At 36.9% G+C, this 14,530-nt stretch overlaps 6 protein-coding genes across 6 annotated transcripts; 4 read left to right on the forward strand and 2 right to left on the reverse strand.

Annotated features, from left to right (window-relative positions):
• Positions 1–11: 11 nt before the first annotated feature.
• On the reverse strand, positions 12–869 carry POP4 (RNase P/RNase MRP complex subunit; the record flags this gene model as incomplete). The annotated part of the gene is made up of 1 exon (XM_043193260.1): positions 12–869. The coding sequence occupies one exon, from the start codon at positions 867–869 to the stop codon at positions 12–14; it is 858 nt and encodes a 285-aa protein (XP_043047686.1).
• Positions 870–982: 113 nt separating this feature from the next.
• AIM22 (putative lipoate--protein ligase) lies at positions 983–2,317 on the forward strand (the record flags this gene model as incomplete). The annotated part of the gene is made up of 1 exon (XM_043193261.1): positions 983–2,317. One exon carries the CDS (start codon positions 983–985, stop codon positions 2,315–2,317), a length of 1,335 nt encoding a protein of 444 aa, XP_043047687.1.
• Positions 2,318–2,337: 20 nt separating this feature from the next.
• On the reverse strand, positions 2,338–5,589 carry ILS1 (isoleucine--tRNA ligase; the record flags this gene model as incomplete). The annotated part of the gene is made up of 1 exon (XM_043193262.1): positions 2,338–5,589. One exon carries the CDS (start codon positions 5,587–5,589, stop codon positions 2,338–2,340), a length of 3,252 nt encoding a protein of 1,083 aa, XP_043047688.1.
• Positions 5,590–5,983: 394 nt separating this feature from the next.
• On the forward strand, positions 5,984–7,240 carry KQ657_002503 (uncharacterized protein; the record flags this gene model as incomplete). The annotated part of the gene is made up of 1 exon (XM_043193263.1): positions 5,984–7,240. One exon carries the CDS (start codon positions 5,984–5,986, stop codon positions 7,238–7,240), a length of 1,257 nt encoding a protein of 418 aa, XP_043047689.1.
• Positions 7,241–7,580: 340 nt separating this feature from the next.
• TSM1 (Tsm1p) lies at positions 7,581–12,410 on the forward strand (the record flags this gene model as incomplete). Its single annotated transcript, XM_043193264.1, has 1 exon — positions 7,581–12,410. One exon carries the CDS (start codon positions 7,581–7,583, stop codon positions 12,408–12,410), a length of 4,830 nt encoding a protein of 1,609 aa, XP_043047690.1.
• A 111-nt stretch (positions 12,411–12,521) lies between these two features.
• KQ657_002505 (guanine nucleotide exchange factor) lies at positions 12,522–14,477 on the forward strand (the record flags this gene model as incomplete). Its single annotated transcript, XM_043193265.1, has 1 exon — positions 12,522–14,477. The coding sequence occupies one exon, from the start codon at positions 12,522–12,524 to the stop codon at positions 14,475–14,477; it is 1,956 nt and encodes a 651-aa protein (XP_043047691.1).
• Between the last annotated feature and the right edge of the window lie 53 nt (positions 14,478–14,530).

The raw sequence follows: 14,530 nt of genomic DNA on the forward strand, positions 1-14,530 counted from the left end.
ATTTTATCATACTATAAATCTATTACGTTATGACTTTTGAACTTCTTCCCAGCCCTATCTATAGACCTAAGTTCAAATCTGGACCCAACAATGGTAAATCCAATACATGTTCGATCGTTTAGCACAATGTCAAATGCAAATAATGTTCCTGTTTTAGGCAAGATTTTGAGTCCTCCAACTAATTCTGTGGGGGAAGGAGGAGACTTTGAGGCTTCAGCAATTTCATTGGCCTGAGTATCTCTTGGAGAAACAACAATAAACGAATGCTGGGCATCCCAGAGAACGATTCCTCGTATTCCAATCAAATTGGTGTTTTTAGATTGTAACACTGTCAACATACATCCAACATATTCGGCACTGGAAAGTTTCGGTAGTATAAAGGCTAATGAAGGTAATTGAATATCTTCTTCGGTGGAAGTAACACCACCACCACCAGCTTTAGTGTTATTGAATAGCAAATCATGCATATATTTCTGCCAAAGATTATTAAGTTCTGTATAATCTTCATACTTTGGGATTTGATAATGATCAAGTAGTTTATGTACATTTACTTGACGATTTCGAGTGATTCGTTTAGTCAATGCCTTTTGTTTCTTCATAGTCTCGTGTATATAAGTCTTGAACTCTTGTCGTGTTCGAGTCTTCCTCTCCTTACTGATAGGGTCTTTAGGTTTCTCCACATGTAGTAATGATTTGGTTGATGTCTGTTTCCCTCCCTCATCGGACGACCCTTTGGTTGGTACAAGAAATAGAGAAGGTTTTTGGTCCCCCAGAGAGACATATCTTGTTTCCAAGATCTCCTTTATCTTTCTCCGGGAGGAGTAACTCCGAGAAAGCAATCGTTTCTCCAATACGTTGTTTCTGTCCATGATACGTAAAAGAAAGACATGCACTTAAGTATATATTTTTTGTGTATGCGATTTGATCTCATCACTACGCCAACTACCATCCACCGTCACCATTCACTGAATTACCCCCACTCATGATTAGATCAGTCGTACCCAAGCTCCGCAGACTACCGACGGTGTTTGTTAGACGTACGCATTTCCAAGTGCCGTTTGAGGACGACTTGACCACTGTTGATGATGATGACTTTGGGTTGGCTGGGTTCCAGTTGTATAAGGAATCTCCCGATGTCTTAAGACAAAAGGAATTACTTGGACTCGAGCTGAGGTCTGATGTTGCATCTGCAGAGCCGGTGCCAGCTACAGCTGCTGCTACTGCATCTCTTTCAGAGACAGCTTGTCTACGTCAACCAATCATCTTTAGTTCCAAGCTTCATGATCCGTACCTTAACCTTGCGATTGAAGACTACATCTACAACCAGATGCCACTCCCTACATCTGAAGACGAACACAATTGCAACAGACTAATGCTCTACGTCAACTCTCCATGTGTTGTGATCGGTAAGAACCAGAACCCATGGGCAGAAACCAACCTACCCTTGTTGAATGCCTTGGGGATCCCCTTGGTCAGACGTCGTTCTGGTGGTGGAACTGTGGTTCACGATTTAGGCAACGTCAACTATTCATTCATGACCACTAAGCAAAAGTTTGATCGGTTCAATTTCAGTCGACTTATCACCGAAAGTATCACTGAGCTTTGCTCTTTGAAGGTTAACGACCGAGGAGATATCGTCGATGGTCCAACCGGTAAGAAAGTCAGTGGTTCAGCGTATAAGCTTTCCAAGGGTAAATCGTATCATCATGGTACAATGCTTCTATCACTGAATTTGGACGTTCTAAGGAGGCTTCTTCGTCGTGATGAAGCCAAGGTCGGTCATGTGGACTTAAAGAGTTCCGTCAAGTCTGTAAGATCTCCGGTAGTTAATATTGGCATTCCCATCGACAGGTTCATTCAATTGGTTAGTAGTGGGTTCGCACTGAATTACGGGGTAACCGTGCTGCCCATCAATGAGTTGGACGAGATGCTAGGTCTACCAAGCTTTGCCGAAAATGCCTGTACTACATTCACCATCGACGAAGACACACCGTTACCGGTGGAGGTGCTTCAAACAGTGGAAGAACTTAAGCAATGGTCCTGGAGGTTTGGCCACACTCCACTGTTCACTCATACGTTCAAGAGTGCGACTCATGGTCTACAAGTGACGTTCCATATAGGTAAGAATGCTAGACTTATTGACTTTGAGATAGCAACAGAAACAACAGGTGGTGCAACTGCTTCTAGTTTTGATATGCTTAGACTTATGATCAACACTCATGGATACGTTGAGTATAAAGGCAGCACCATCGCTGGTTTTATTACAGACGATTCCATTAGTGAATGGATAGGAGTATCGATAGATGGAACATCTTAATTCATGTTTATATATTTCTATTACAATTTCAACAATCTTAAGTTGAAAACAGTATCATTAATGGTTTGTTCTTCATCAGCAATGATTTGGTTTTGGTTCTCAACTTGACTGAATTCTACCAATGGTTTCTTTGAACATTTGGAAAGCAAGTCCTTATTGGTCTCAATGACACTGGCAAAGTCAATGGTATCTTTTATCAAATTATATTCAACAGCAACATCATCAGTGGTATTTAAACCAACCTTCTTACGTAATCTTTGAACACGATTAATGATTTCTCTGGCTAAACCTTCACTTTGTAATTCAGGATAAGAGTTAACATCCAAAATAATTAACAACTGACCAGAGGATCTAACTTCACAACCATGAGATGTCTTATCTTCAGGTAACCCACGCAAGATTTGTAAATCTTCCTTAACCAAATCGATACCATCAACTGTGATCTTACCTGATTCAGCAAATACTTTAACTTCATCAGAAGTTACGCTTGGTAAAGCAGCTTTAACTCTCTTAGCATCCTTCTTTAATTTCTTACCCAACACTGGCCAATCGGCAACAACACTATATTCAACACCATATTTGTCTTCATCTTGAGTAATAACAAGGTTTCTGACATTTAATTCTTCAATGATATAATTCTTTAAAGATTCAACATCTTCCAAAAACTTTGGATCATGATGAATAACAACCAATTCCTTTAATGGAGTCTTCAAAGAAATCATCTTCTTTTCTCTAATGTTACGACCCAATTCAATAACACTTTGCATTCTTGAAACAGCCAATTCAATAGCTTCATCAGCATATTCCTTATTGGGGGTAGGATACTTTAAGAAATGAACTGATCTGGTATCAGGTAATTTAGCATTAATAGAAATGCTTTCCAAGTATTCCTTCTTGAAATATCCAGTCAATCTAGTGTAAATACCATCTGCCAAATAAGGAGTGAAAGGTGCCATGGCTCTTGTTAAGGTCAAAGAACCTTCAGCCAAGGTATTAAGGGCCATCTTGGTGTCTTCAATACCTTCATCAGTATAACCCTTAAGTCTACGACGATTGAATCTAATATACCAATTAGTCAAATCATCAATAAAGGTTAACAATTTAGGTACAACAGTGTATAACTTGTATTGTTCCATTTCAGTGTCAATATTCTTGATTAAGGTTTGAATGGCTGCCAATAACCATCTATCCATAACATTAGAAGACTTCAAGTCTGGGTTATAGATAAATTCTTCATTATTTTCCTTCTTGAAGAGATCAGCAGCTTCCTTCAAGAACTTATAGGAATTATACCATGGCAATAAAACAGATGAAACAACATCCTTAACACCTTCTTCCTTAAATTTCAAGGTTTCAGCTCTTAAAACAGGAGAGTTAATCAAATATAATCTTAAAGCATCAGCACCATACTTTTCCAAAACCAAAGAAGGATCAGGATAATTCTTCAAACGTTTAGACATCTTCTTACCATCTGCAGCCAACACCAACCCACTAACAATAACATTCTTGTAAGGAGCAGTGTTGAACAAATGAGTACCCAAAACAGTTAAGGTATAGAACCAACCTCTTGTTTGATCTAAACCTTCAGAAATAAAGTTAGCAGGGTAAGCACCTTTAAAGCTTTCTTCGTTTTCGAATGGATAATGTTTGGAAGCATAAGGCATGGCACCAGATTCAAACCAACAATCAAAAACTTCTTCAACTCTCCTCAAAACACCCTTGCCTTGTTGAGAAGGAATTGTGATATCATCAATACTATCACGATGAAGATCAGTGATATCATCACGACCAGATAATTGTTTCAATTCTTCAATGGATCCAATACAAACCATTTCTTCATAATCATCAGAAACCCATATGGGCATTGGAGTACCCCAATATCTGTTTCTTGAAATATTCCAATCTCTAGCATTGGCAATCCAATTGGAAAATCTCTTTTCCTTGATAACTTGAGGAACCCAATTAGTTTCTGAAACGTTCTTTAACATATCGTCTACAACTGGAGTAACACGAACAAACCAAGCAGGAACTGTTCTGTATAATAATGGAGTATCTGATCTCCAGCAGAATGGATAAGAGTGCATAATTTGACTGCTAACAAGTAATCTACCTTCTTCAGTCAACTTCTTGATAATTAACTTATCTGCCTCTTTCACGTATATACCTTCAAAATCAGAAACCTCTTTAGTGAAACAACCACGATCATCAACTGGGTTGGGGGGAAGAACATCTGCACTAATAATACCATTATCCATAGCAGCAGTAAAATCGATTTCACCAAAAGCTGGAGCAAGATGGACAATACCAGTACCGGAATCAGAAGTAACATAATCAGCACAAGTAACCTTGAATGCACGTTCCTTAAACTTTTCGTAAAAGTATGGGAATAAAGGAACATATTTCTTACCTTCCAAGGTTTTACCTAAGAATCTGTCAACAACCTTAAACTTAGCTTTAGCAGGTTTCTTATACAAAGTAGATAACAATGATTCCATCAAAATGTAGTGTCTTTGCTTTTCTTCATCAAAAATTTTCACGTATTCTAACTCTGGATGGACAGCCACACCAATGTTTGAAGGTAACGTCCATGGAGTAGTAGTCCAAGCCACCAACCAAGTGTTTTCATCTTCAACCAAGGGAAACCCTATGGTAACTGCGGGATCATTAACATCCTTATAGTTTTGTTGAGCTTCAAAGTTAGACAATGGGGTAGTACAACCAGTGGAATAAGGCATAACTCTAACACCTCTGTAAACATTATTCTTCTTATAAATCTCCTTGAAAACCCACCAAACAGATTCCATAAAAGAAGGGTACAATGTTTTATAATCGTTATCCATATCAATCCATCTACCCAATCTACGGATAGTTTTACGCCATTCATCGGCATATCTCATAACAATAGCACGACATTCAGCATTATATTTATCAATACCCATATTCATCACATCTTCCTTACCAGTGATACCCAATTTCTTGTCAATTTCGTGCTCAACTGGTAAACCATGAGTATCCCAACCGAATCTTCTTTCAACATAGTGACCGTTCATGGTAGCATAACGAGGAATGATATCCTTAACTGTAGATGCTAAAATATGACCATAATGTGGAGTACCAGTAGCAAATGGTGGACCATCAAAGAATGCAAATGGTGGTAAGTCCTTGGTGATCTCTAAAGATCTTTGAAATGCGTCAATCTCGTCCCATTGTTCAATGATCTTCTCCTCCTCTACAGGGAAGTTGAAGAATTGACCAACACCTTGTTCTGACATTGTTTGGTAAAGGAACGGCAGAGGGCAAGTGATTGATTGCAAATCGTAACCAGTATATATACCCTTTAAAAAATTTTTCATTTTTTTCCGAGCTTGACTCATGCTGTGCGAGATTGGTATGTGCACGATATTTGACAGAATCTATACCATCTTCCCAACGTAAAAATAGAGCGGCCCACAACATTACGTACATGTCAGTCAAAATAAATATAAGAGTAATAGGACCTGGATTGTATTGTATTGCTATTGTTCTTTTTTGTTTATTGTAAGTTTGTTTGTTTTTTGCAATGTTATGATATCGTTGTCGCAGTTCTCATCGCTGCTTGTTCGATGTTTAGGTCCAACTGTCCCAAAAGGTAACATAGTGGTTGCACTTTCTGGGGGTGTTGATTCAATGTGTTTGACATATTTGCTCTCACATCTTCCAAATAGACAGTACCAAGTACATGCGGTGACTATAGACCATAAATACCGGGAAAATTCGGGCTTAGAAGCTGCAAGAGTAGGTGACATTGTAAGTAAATGGGGAGTCAAGCATATAATTAAACCATTGGAATATGAGCAGGAAGATGTCAATTCTATAAGTAACTTTGAGGAGGTTGCTCGAGAAATGAGATATCAAGTGTTCCGTGATGTTTGTAAGGAAAAGGGGTCAAATTTGCTCTTCACAGGTCATAATATGAATGATAAATTAGAGACGTTTGTTCAAAGATTAGGTCAAAATTCAACCTTATATGGCTTAATGGGTATTAGACCCGTATCAAGATTTCCTCTAGCTCCCAAAGTTCCCACTGACAATATTACAGTGGTAAGGCCCTTGTTGGAGTACTTCAAATCAGACATACGGGATATGGCTGTTAACAAACACTTGGAATGGTTTGAAGATCACACTAATAAGGATATCCATTTAACGCAACGAAACCTCATAAGATATTGGATGGAAGAGAATCTTCTTGATATGAACAATGTTCACTCATTATACTGCCAATTGGAAGAATGCAATGATATGATTGAGAGCAAGGTTGAACAGTTAAGTAATTACATATTGCAGTTTGGATCATTAACCACGAATCGGATGTTGTGTTTGGTCAGTTTCCAATTACCCAAACTGGTTTTCAACAATCCTAATTACATCACAATATTGAGTAGGTATTTGTACCAACTATTAGAACCTTATTCAAGTGTCAAATATTACCATTGGATGTATGCTAAGCTTGAAAGGTCTGTGGTACCTCGACTATTTTCCCACACTAGTACAATTACCATCACAGCATTGAACTTGAAGTTTACCCTTGTACCAGAACAAGAAGAAGATACGATAAGGCTACTGATTTCAAGACAGAATATGGAAAAACACACTTACCAAGACAATCAGTTCAATATTCACCTAAGAGATTCAGAATGGAGTAATTGGGTCTTTTATGACCGAAGACTATGGATTCGGGTTAGGCTGCAAATTCCGGTTCACTTACAACTTGCTCCATATTGTCACAAAATCCATGGTAAATATCTTACTCAAAAGCTCAATGTAAAGGGGAAAGCACTTGAATCACTGCCAATTATTGTTAATTTTAATGGTGATATCATTGCAATACCAGGAGCTGGCTTACGTAATGAAGCTTATGATTATGTTGATTATGAGATAGAATAAGCATATAATTATACAATTATTTACATTAATAGATAGTAATATACTTATATTAGTTTACTTTAGTATACTTTTTACTACTTATTTATACTTTATTATTTATACTTTATTCTATATACTTTACTCTATATATTACTTTATTCTATATCAGCATACTTAGTACTATTTCAGTATATTTTTGCGACCTTTATACTCTTCTATTGGTGTGAGCACGACCATTGAAAAACTATTGACTAGTTAAATGGCCATACAAACAAACAGTAAACACATCAGTTTAGAATTGACTGCTGTGGCGGTGATAAGCAAGTAAACCCACCCACTAACACAAAGTCTTTTTCCAGACATGGGCGCGTCGACCCCATATATAGACTTGGCCCATTTGGGAATGAGCAAGTTGACCAATGGAGGTGGTGGAGGCGTAGATGCGACTACACCAAGAAACCGGAGTTCACGAAACAAGGTCAATCTCCTGTCACAATTGTTCAAAGTCGGACATCAACGAGTTAATATCGATGTTGATCTTTCTCGAAAACGCATTGAAGGGTTCACGGAGATCACTTTAATACCCACGTCCAATACATTACGAGTTATTAAGTTGGACTGTCGTGAGATGAAGATTAAGGAAGTATTTATCAATGGATCACGAATAACAAATTATATTTATGATGATAGATTATTTATTAATGATCCTAAGATGTTTGATTCGACAACTGCCAAAAATATCAATGTTATGGATATTTATTCCGATAGTATCACCATTCATCAGCATCATTTGATACGACAGAGATTGAATTATATTCTTGGGGAGTACAATTATGATATAAGGAAAGAATCTCCTCCTGCAACAAATGGTAATACAGAAGAGCTTGCCATATTGCTTCCAGAAACACTCAAATTTGAATCAACAGACATTAACAATAGTTCTTTACAAACTCCAAGAAGTCAAATGAATACATATACTCCACTGCATCTTCGATCAAAGGCAACAACAAGTGAATTCTATTCGCCTATAGTGGTTAAGATTGAATATGAATGCATAAATCCACAGAATGGTGTTAATTTTTCGGTTGACCAAACTGACGACCGCAAGTTCTGGCATGCTTATACCACCAATGCAGATTATAATATTTCCACATCATCTTGGGTTCCCTGTGTTGATAATATGTGGGACAGATCAACGTGGACTTTAGAAGTAAGTGTTCCTAGAACAGTCAAAGATATAGGTATGCCTCGTATCATTGGGTCTAGAGAAGCTTTAGCTCATTTGAAAAAGAAAAAGAGAAGAAAAAACGTTTTGGATGAAGACGGTAATCATTTTGATAATAATATTGAATCTTCTGAAATGGGTGATGATGAAGAAACAGAAGAAGACTCTGCTGATTTGGTAGTATGTTCAGGAGATTATAATAACATTAAAGAGACTCCTCATCCTATTGATTTATCCAAGAAGGTTGTTTCTTGGTCTATTTTCAACCCTGTTTGCGCTCAACATGTTGGTTGGGCAGTAGGATGTTTCCAATTAATGGAATTGATGAACAACAATGGAGATAATGAAGAAGAAAACAACTTTAGTGAACGTTTAGAATTTGAAGATTTAGATAAAGAATCTTCAGGTTTACTGATTATGCTTTATTGTTTACCTGATCGAATGGATGATGCTGAAAATACTTGTATTGTTGCAACTAAAGTTCTTGATTTTTTTCTGAAAGAATTTGGTTCCTTCCCATTCACTTCATATTCCATTGTCTTTGTGGATAACAATTTAACTACAACATGTAGTTTTGCTGGACTTTCAATCTTAGATTCGGACCTATTATACCCTCCAACATTATTGGAACCGATATTTGAAAATACCTTGTTGCTTGTGGATTCCATTGCATCTCAATGGTCAGGTATCAACATAACTCCTCAAGACTATAATGATTTATGGTGTATTGTGGGGATTGCCAGGTTCATGTCTTTACAATTCATAAAGACTATTTTGGGGGTTAATGAGTATAAATTCAGAATAAAACATACAATGAATGAAGTTGCAGATACTGATATTGGACAGAAACCACTTGCAACCCAATATTTCAGATTCCCCATATCAGAAAAGGATTTAGGGTTTCTTAAATTAAAGGCTCCAATAGTCCTTTACATTTTGGATAGACGGATGACAAAGACTGACAAGTCCTTTGGCTTATCAAGAGTATTACCAAAATTATTTTTACAAGCAATGTCCAGTGAATTACCAAATAGTACATTATCCACCAGTCATTTTCAACATGTTTGTGAAAAGGTCAATAGGAATAAATTGGACCAATTCTTTAGGCAATGGGTTTATGGAGCTGGAGTTCCAATTTTCCATATTATGCAACGGTTCAATAAAAAAAGATCTTTGGTTGAAATGAGTATACGACAGATTCAAAACTTGGATACCCGGAAGCATCACCCGAAGGCACTGACTTTTATAAATGATTCGATATCATATTTGGATAATGAACCGGTGTTTTCGGTACAACCATTATTTACTGGACCAATGACTATTAGAATTCATGAAGCAGATGGTACTCCATATGAACATATTGTGGATATAAAAGATGCTTATACCAAATTGGACATTCAATATAATTCAAGGTATAAAAGAATTAAAAAGAATAAAGAAGAAGGAAATGATCCTATTTCTGCATTCAATAAATTTGGTGATGTTTTAACTAGTGAAGCAGATAAGGCAGCTTGGGAATTTGCAGATTGGGAACGACAAGAAGATGACCCAATGAATAGCGATGCGTTAGAGTGGGTTCGTGTGGATTCAGATTTTGAATGGATAGCAAAGATAAATGTCAAGCAACAAGATTATATGTATGGGTCTCAATTACAACATGATAGAGACGTTGAAGCTCAATATGATGCTGTTCAATATTTTGGTAATGTGGGGAAGCCTAATACTGTTCATTGTACGGTATTAACTAGAACAATATTTGATTCCAGATATTATTATGGTATTCGTATTGCTGCTGCCAAGGCACTTGCCAAATTATCTAATTCAAGTAACAACTTCATTGGGTTACTGTACTTAATTCGAGTTTACAAGTCTTTGTTTTGTTACAAGAACAGTTTGATTCCTGTGAGTAATGATTTCAGTGACTTGAGTCATTATCTTCTACAAAAGGCTATGCCTAAAATATTGTGTCTGATCCAAGATGATGAAGGCCAAGTGCCCCAAGCAGTTTGCAGATTATTAATGAATGTGGTCAAATATAATGACAATACAAATAACCCTTACCAAGATTGTCTTTATATGGCTGAGACTATTGAAGCTCTTTCACAATGTGCAACAGGCAACTCACCAATTAATCTTTCGTTACAAATAGGAGGAGCAAGTTCTACTACAAGAAACATTCTGGATGATCAACACAAGTTTTCCAAAGAAGTATTGGAAGAAATCAGTAGAATCCAGAAATTAGACGAATGGGTTCCTTCATATCATAAAATTCTCGGGGTAACTTGTCTTCAAGAAAAAATTAGACTTACCTTACACAATTTGGCCGATTTATCATTTGAAGATTTACTTTTCTACACTATTGGAAAACACCCTTATAGCATTAGAGTCGCAGCTTTCAAAGGTTTATTTCAATTAGGAGGATTGAAGAATAGTACTATTCTTGAATACTTTTTAAAGACTGTTTTATTGGAGAATAGTAATTTGAACTTCAAGAGTTGTTTGATTTCAGTTTTGATTGACTCCATTGCCTTTGCAGCTATTGATGGTACACCTTCGACACTTGATGATCCTGAATTTAAAACCTATGCCAAATTATTGGATGGTTCCAAAAATGTTGGCAACAAGACTAATATGGTTATCATTGAAGAAGATAGTTCGAACACTGCCATGAGCAACCAACGGGATATTTATGCTCGAGAAACATTAAATGGAGCCATTGAAATTCTTAGACGTGATTATGCCATAGGTAAAGGTTTACAAAATGTATTTTGGGAATTATTACATACTTCATTGATTGGTATTCGAGAACGTCGAAATATTTTTAATGCTTGTCAAGTATTATATAAGGAGATCGATTCCTTTTTCGTTAGTTATTTGATTCCTTGTGTTCCAATTGAAGACTTAAAGAAAAAATTGGTAGCCAAAAATTTGGGAGACGGCAAGATCACCATTCGTCGTGAAGGAAGGTTCAAGATTCAATTATTGTCGCGTAAGTTGACTGCTCCATCATTAAAGAGGCCTTCTGTATCATCAACAGCAACAATTCCAGTAGTAGAAAAGGCTAAGAAGACAGTTCCAAGAAAGAATGAAACAAATGACGTTGAACCACCCAAATTAACTCTTAAATTGAATGCCATCACCAATAATAATGAGTCGAAGAAAGGGAATAAAATCAGCGGTAAAAGACCAGTTGATGCTAAGAAGACTGTGGTGATTCCGCATGTTTTAATGACTAGGAATCCTCGGAACAGGAACCAAATCACATTCCATTTTAAAAATCATAAATTGAATCCATTACCTCCTATTCCAACTCCAAATCACTCTTCACCTGTTAAGAAACAGAAACAGCCAGCTAACAGAGTTATCAAGAAAGAAGCAGGTGGTATACTTTCAACCAACGTACTACACCAAGGTACCAAAGTGACTATCAAGTTTAGTAATCCTAGCAAATTAAAGAATATACGGATGGAGCCAATAAAAGCTTCACCTCGGTATGTGAGAATTCTGCTCAAGAAGAAGAAGAAGGTAGAGGTTTCTTCTGTACCATTTGAAGTAAATAAAGAGGATAATCATGAAGAAATGTCCACCAAGATTAAGTTAAACTTGAACAATCACGATGCTCAATCAATAGTCAAAGATGAACCCAAAGATGATGATGATGCTAAAGAACCAGAAGTTAACACTTTATCTCCCACCACTAATAATAACGGTGTCGATACTACAATAAACGTATCATCAAAAGCATCACTGGCGGAACCTGAAGGCCGTTCAATTGACAGACCTCAATCACCATTTTCAAGAGCTGGAAGTCCATTTGCTTCAGGTGCACCTCCACCAAAGAAGAAAAAGACAAAGATATATATACATTCCACCGGTAACTCCAGTAAGTCTACGTCACCAGAAGGAGCTGAAACAGAAAAACCCAAGGGTAAAGGTGGGTTTAAGCTAAAGTTAAAGCTTAAATAGTATTCATAGTATAACCAGTGTATATTGTGGTTTGTGCACGACTCTCGTAATCTAATCTAAATGTAGATGACTACATAATGAATAAGATCCCCTTAATCACATTAGCCAATCATGTCGTTCAACAACTTGGCATTCAATGTGTCCAAGTCACAGGCTACAACATCAACCACCACCGCCACGTTATCCAATGGAAACGGAGGGATCAAAGCAGGAATGTCTCCCATACTACAGAGCATGTTAACCAAATCTGCACCTACACAGGAGGCACAGATGGATTCTGTTGAAGATACAAGAAGAATGAGCCAGGGGGAAATGGTCAATTCGGATTTAATAGGCATTTTTGACAGATACGATCTTCGTCCTGATAAGGTTTTAGAGGAGGACGACAAGGATGTTGAAAAGGTTCAACATGAACCTAAAGACATTGGTAGTGAGAATGAGCATGAATCTGAACCGGAAAAGGGTTCTTCTAAAGTGGGTTTGGTGTCTGAAGAGAAGGTTGATCAAATAGAAGAATTTGAAAAGCAATATCAAGAAGAGCCTCAAGCTGATGGTATTATTGAGAAGGAACAATCAATCAATGAAGGTGATGGAGGTGATGATGATGAAGTTGATCATGAAGATAACGGTAGCGAAGTTGACGATTACCCATTAGACCCATTGGTAAGAGACTTTTCAAGTACATCAACAGTTGATGAAGCACAAACCCTAGCTTCCCAAGATAGACTATCTGCTATTGAGCAAGATCATCATGATCATCATGTTCCAGAAACAACACAATATTCCAATACTACAATTGATACTCCACAATATCAACCATCACATCATCCATTCAATTTCCAAAACTTTCTTAGTAATCTTAAACGGAAATCAGCCAACCCCATAGTCCGCTATATCCGCTCGTTTCTTATTCTGTTTACTCGTCAAGGCCATACGTTCACTGGAGCACAAAAGATCAAGATAGTTTCTGAGTTCAAAAGCTTCATTAATGATAAGTTTAATGTTTATGAACCATTTGCATCCATGAATGCAGCGGATCTGGAAAATTCAAGAGAAGGGTTGGAGAAATTAATCATGAATAGAATCTATGAACAATGTTTCCCACCAGAATATGAAATCAAAATGGGGAATGACATCAATTTAATACCTGAAATGTTTAAAGAAGATTTAAGTTTGGATAATACCTTTTCCATTCAATTAGAGAAGTTTAGTTGGGTAAATGGTATTCATTTAGATATTGATTTGAGTTTACTTGGTGACAATGGAGGTTCCAAATTGAAAGTTCTTGATCAAGCAGGCACTGAATTAAACAAATTGAATGTTTACAGAGCTCCAAGAGATAAAATCATTTGCATATTAAATTGTTGCAAAATAATATTTGGATTTTTGAAATCAGTTGAACAAGAAACTAATGCTGATGAATTTATGCCATTATTGATCTTTGTGATCATGAAAGCCAGAGTATCATATTTCATTAGCAATGTTCATTATATTGAAAACTTTAGAGGAACAGAATGGTTGGAAAGTGGTGAAACAAGTTATTATCTTTCATCAATAGAAGGTGCTATAAGGTTCATTCAAAATATTGATAAAGACACTTTAACCATAAATGAGAATGAATATAATGCTCATATGGAATCATGGGATGCAGAAGAAAAACAACGAGAACTGATACGAAAGGAAATTGAAGCTTTGAATTTGGCTAAATTGAATCGCCAACATCAAGAACATGTGGTTCAAAATATGCCCATTCCACAAACACAACAACAATTACCATATTCAACCGAATCATCGTTATCGCCATCAAGAGTACTTTTAACAAGCGCAGGGATGTTGACAAAATCAATAACTAGTTTCCTTTCACCATCACCTGAACCACTGCTGGCTCAAGAACAACGTTCGGGTGAATCACCGCAAGACACAGAGCAATTACAAGCAACCTTAAACAGTCTCATAGAGATCTTTCCGGATATGGATAAAGGGGTACTTACAGACTTGGTTCGTTTGAAGAAGGGTGATCTTGAAAGCTGTGTAGATGCTTGTTTAGAGCTTATCAACGATGTATAGATAAGACGGAAATAAGGTGGAAATAAGGTGGCGATAAGGACCATTGACTCCTA

Source organism: Scheffersomyces spartinae, assembly GCF_019049425.1.
Source record: "Scheffersomyces spartinae strain ARV_011 chromosome Unknown scaffold_20, whole genome shotgun sequence".
In the NCBI taxonomy this organism is placed as follows: domain Eukaryota; kingdom Fungi; phylum Ascomycota; class Pichiomycetes; order Serinales; family Debaryomycetaceae; genus Lizanozyma; species Lizanozyma spartinae.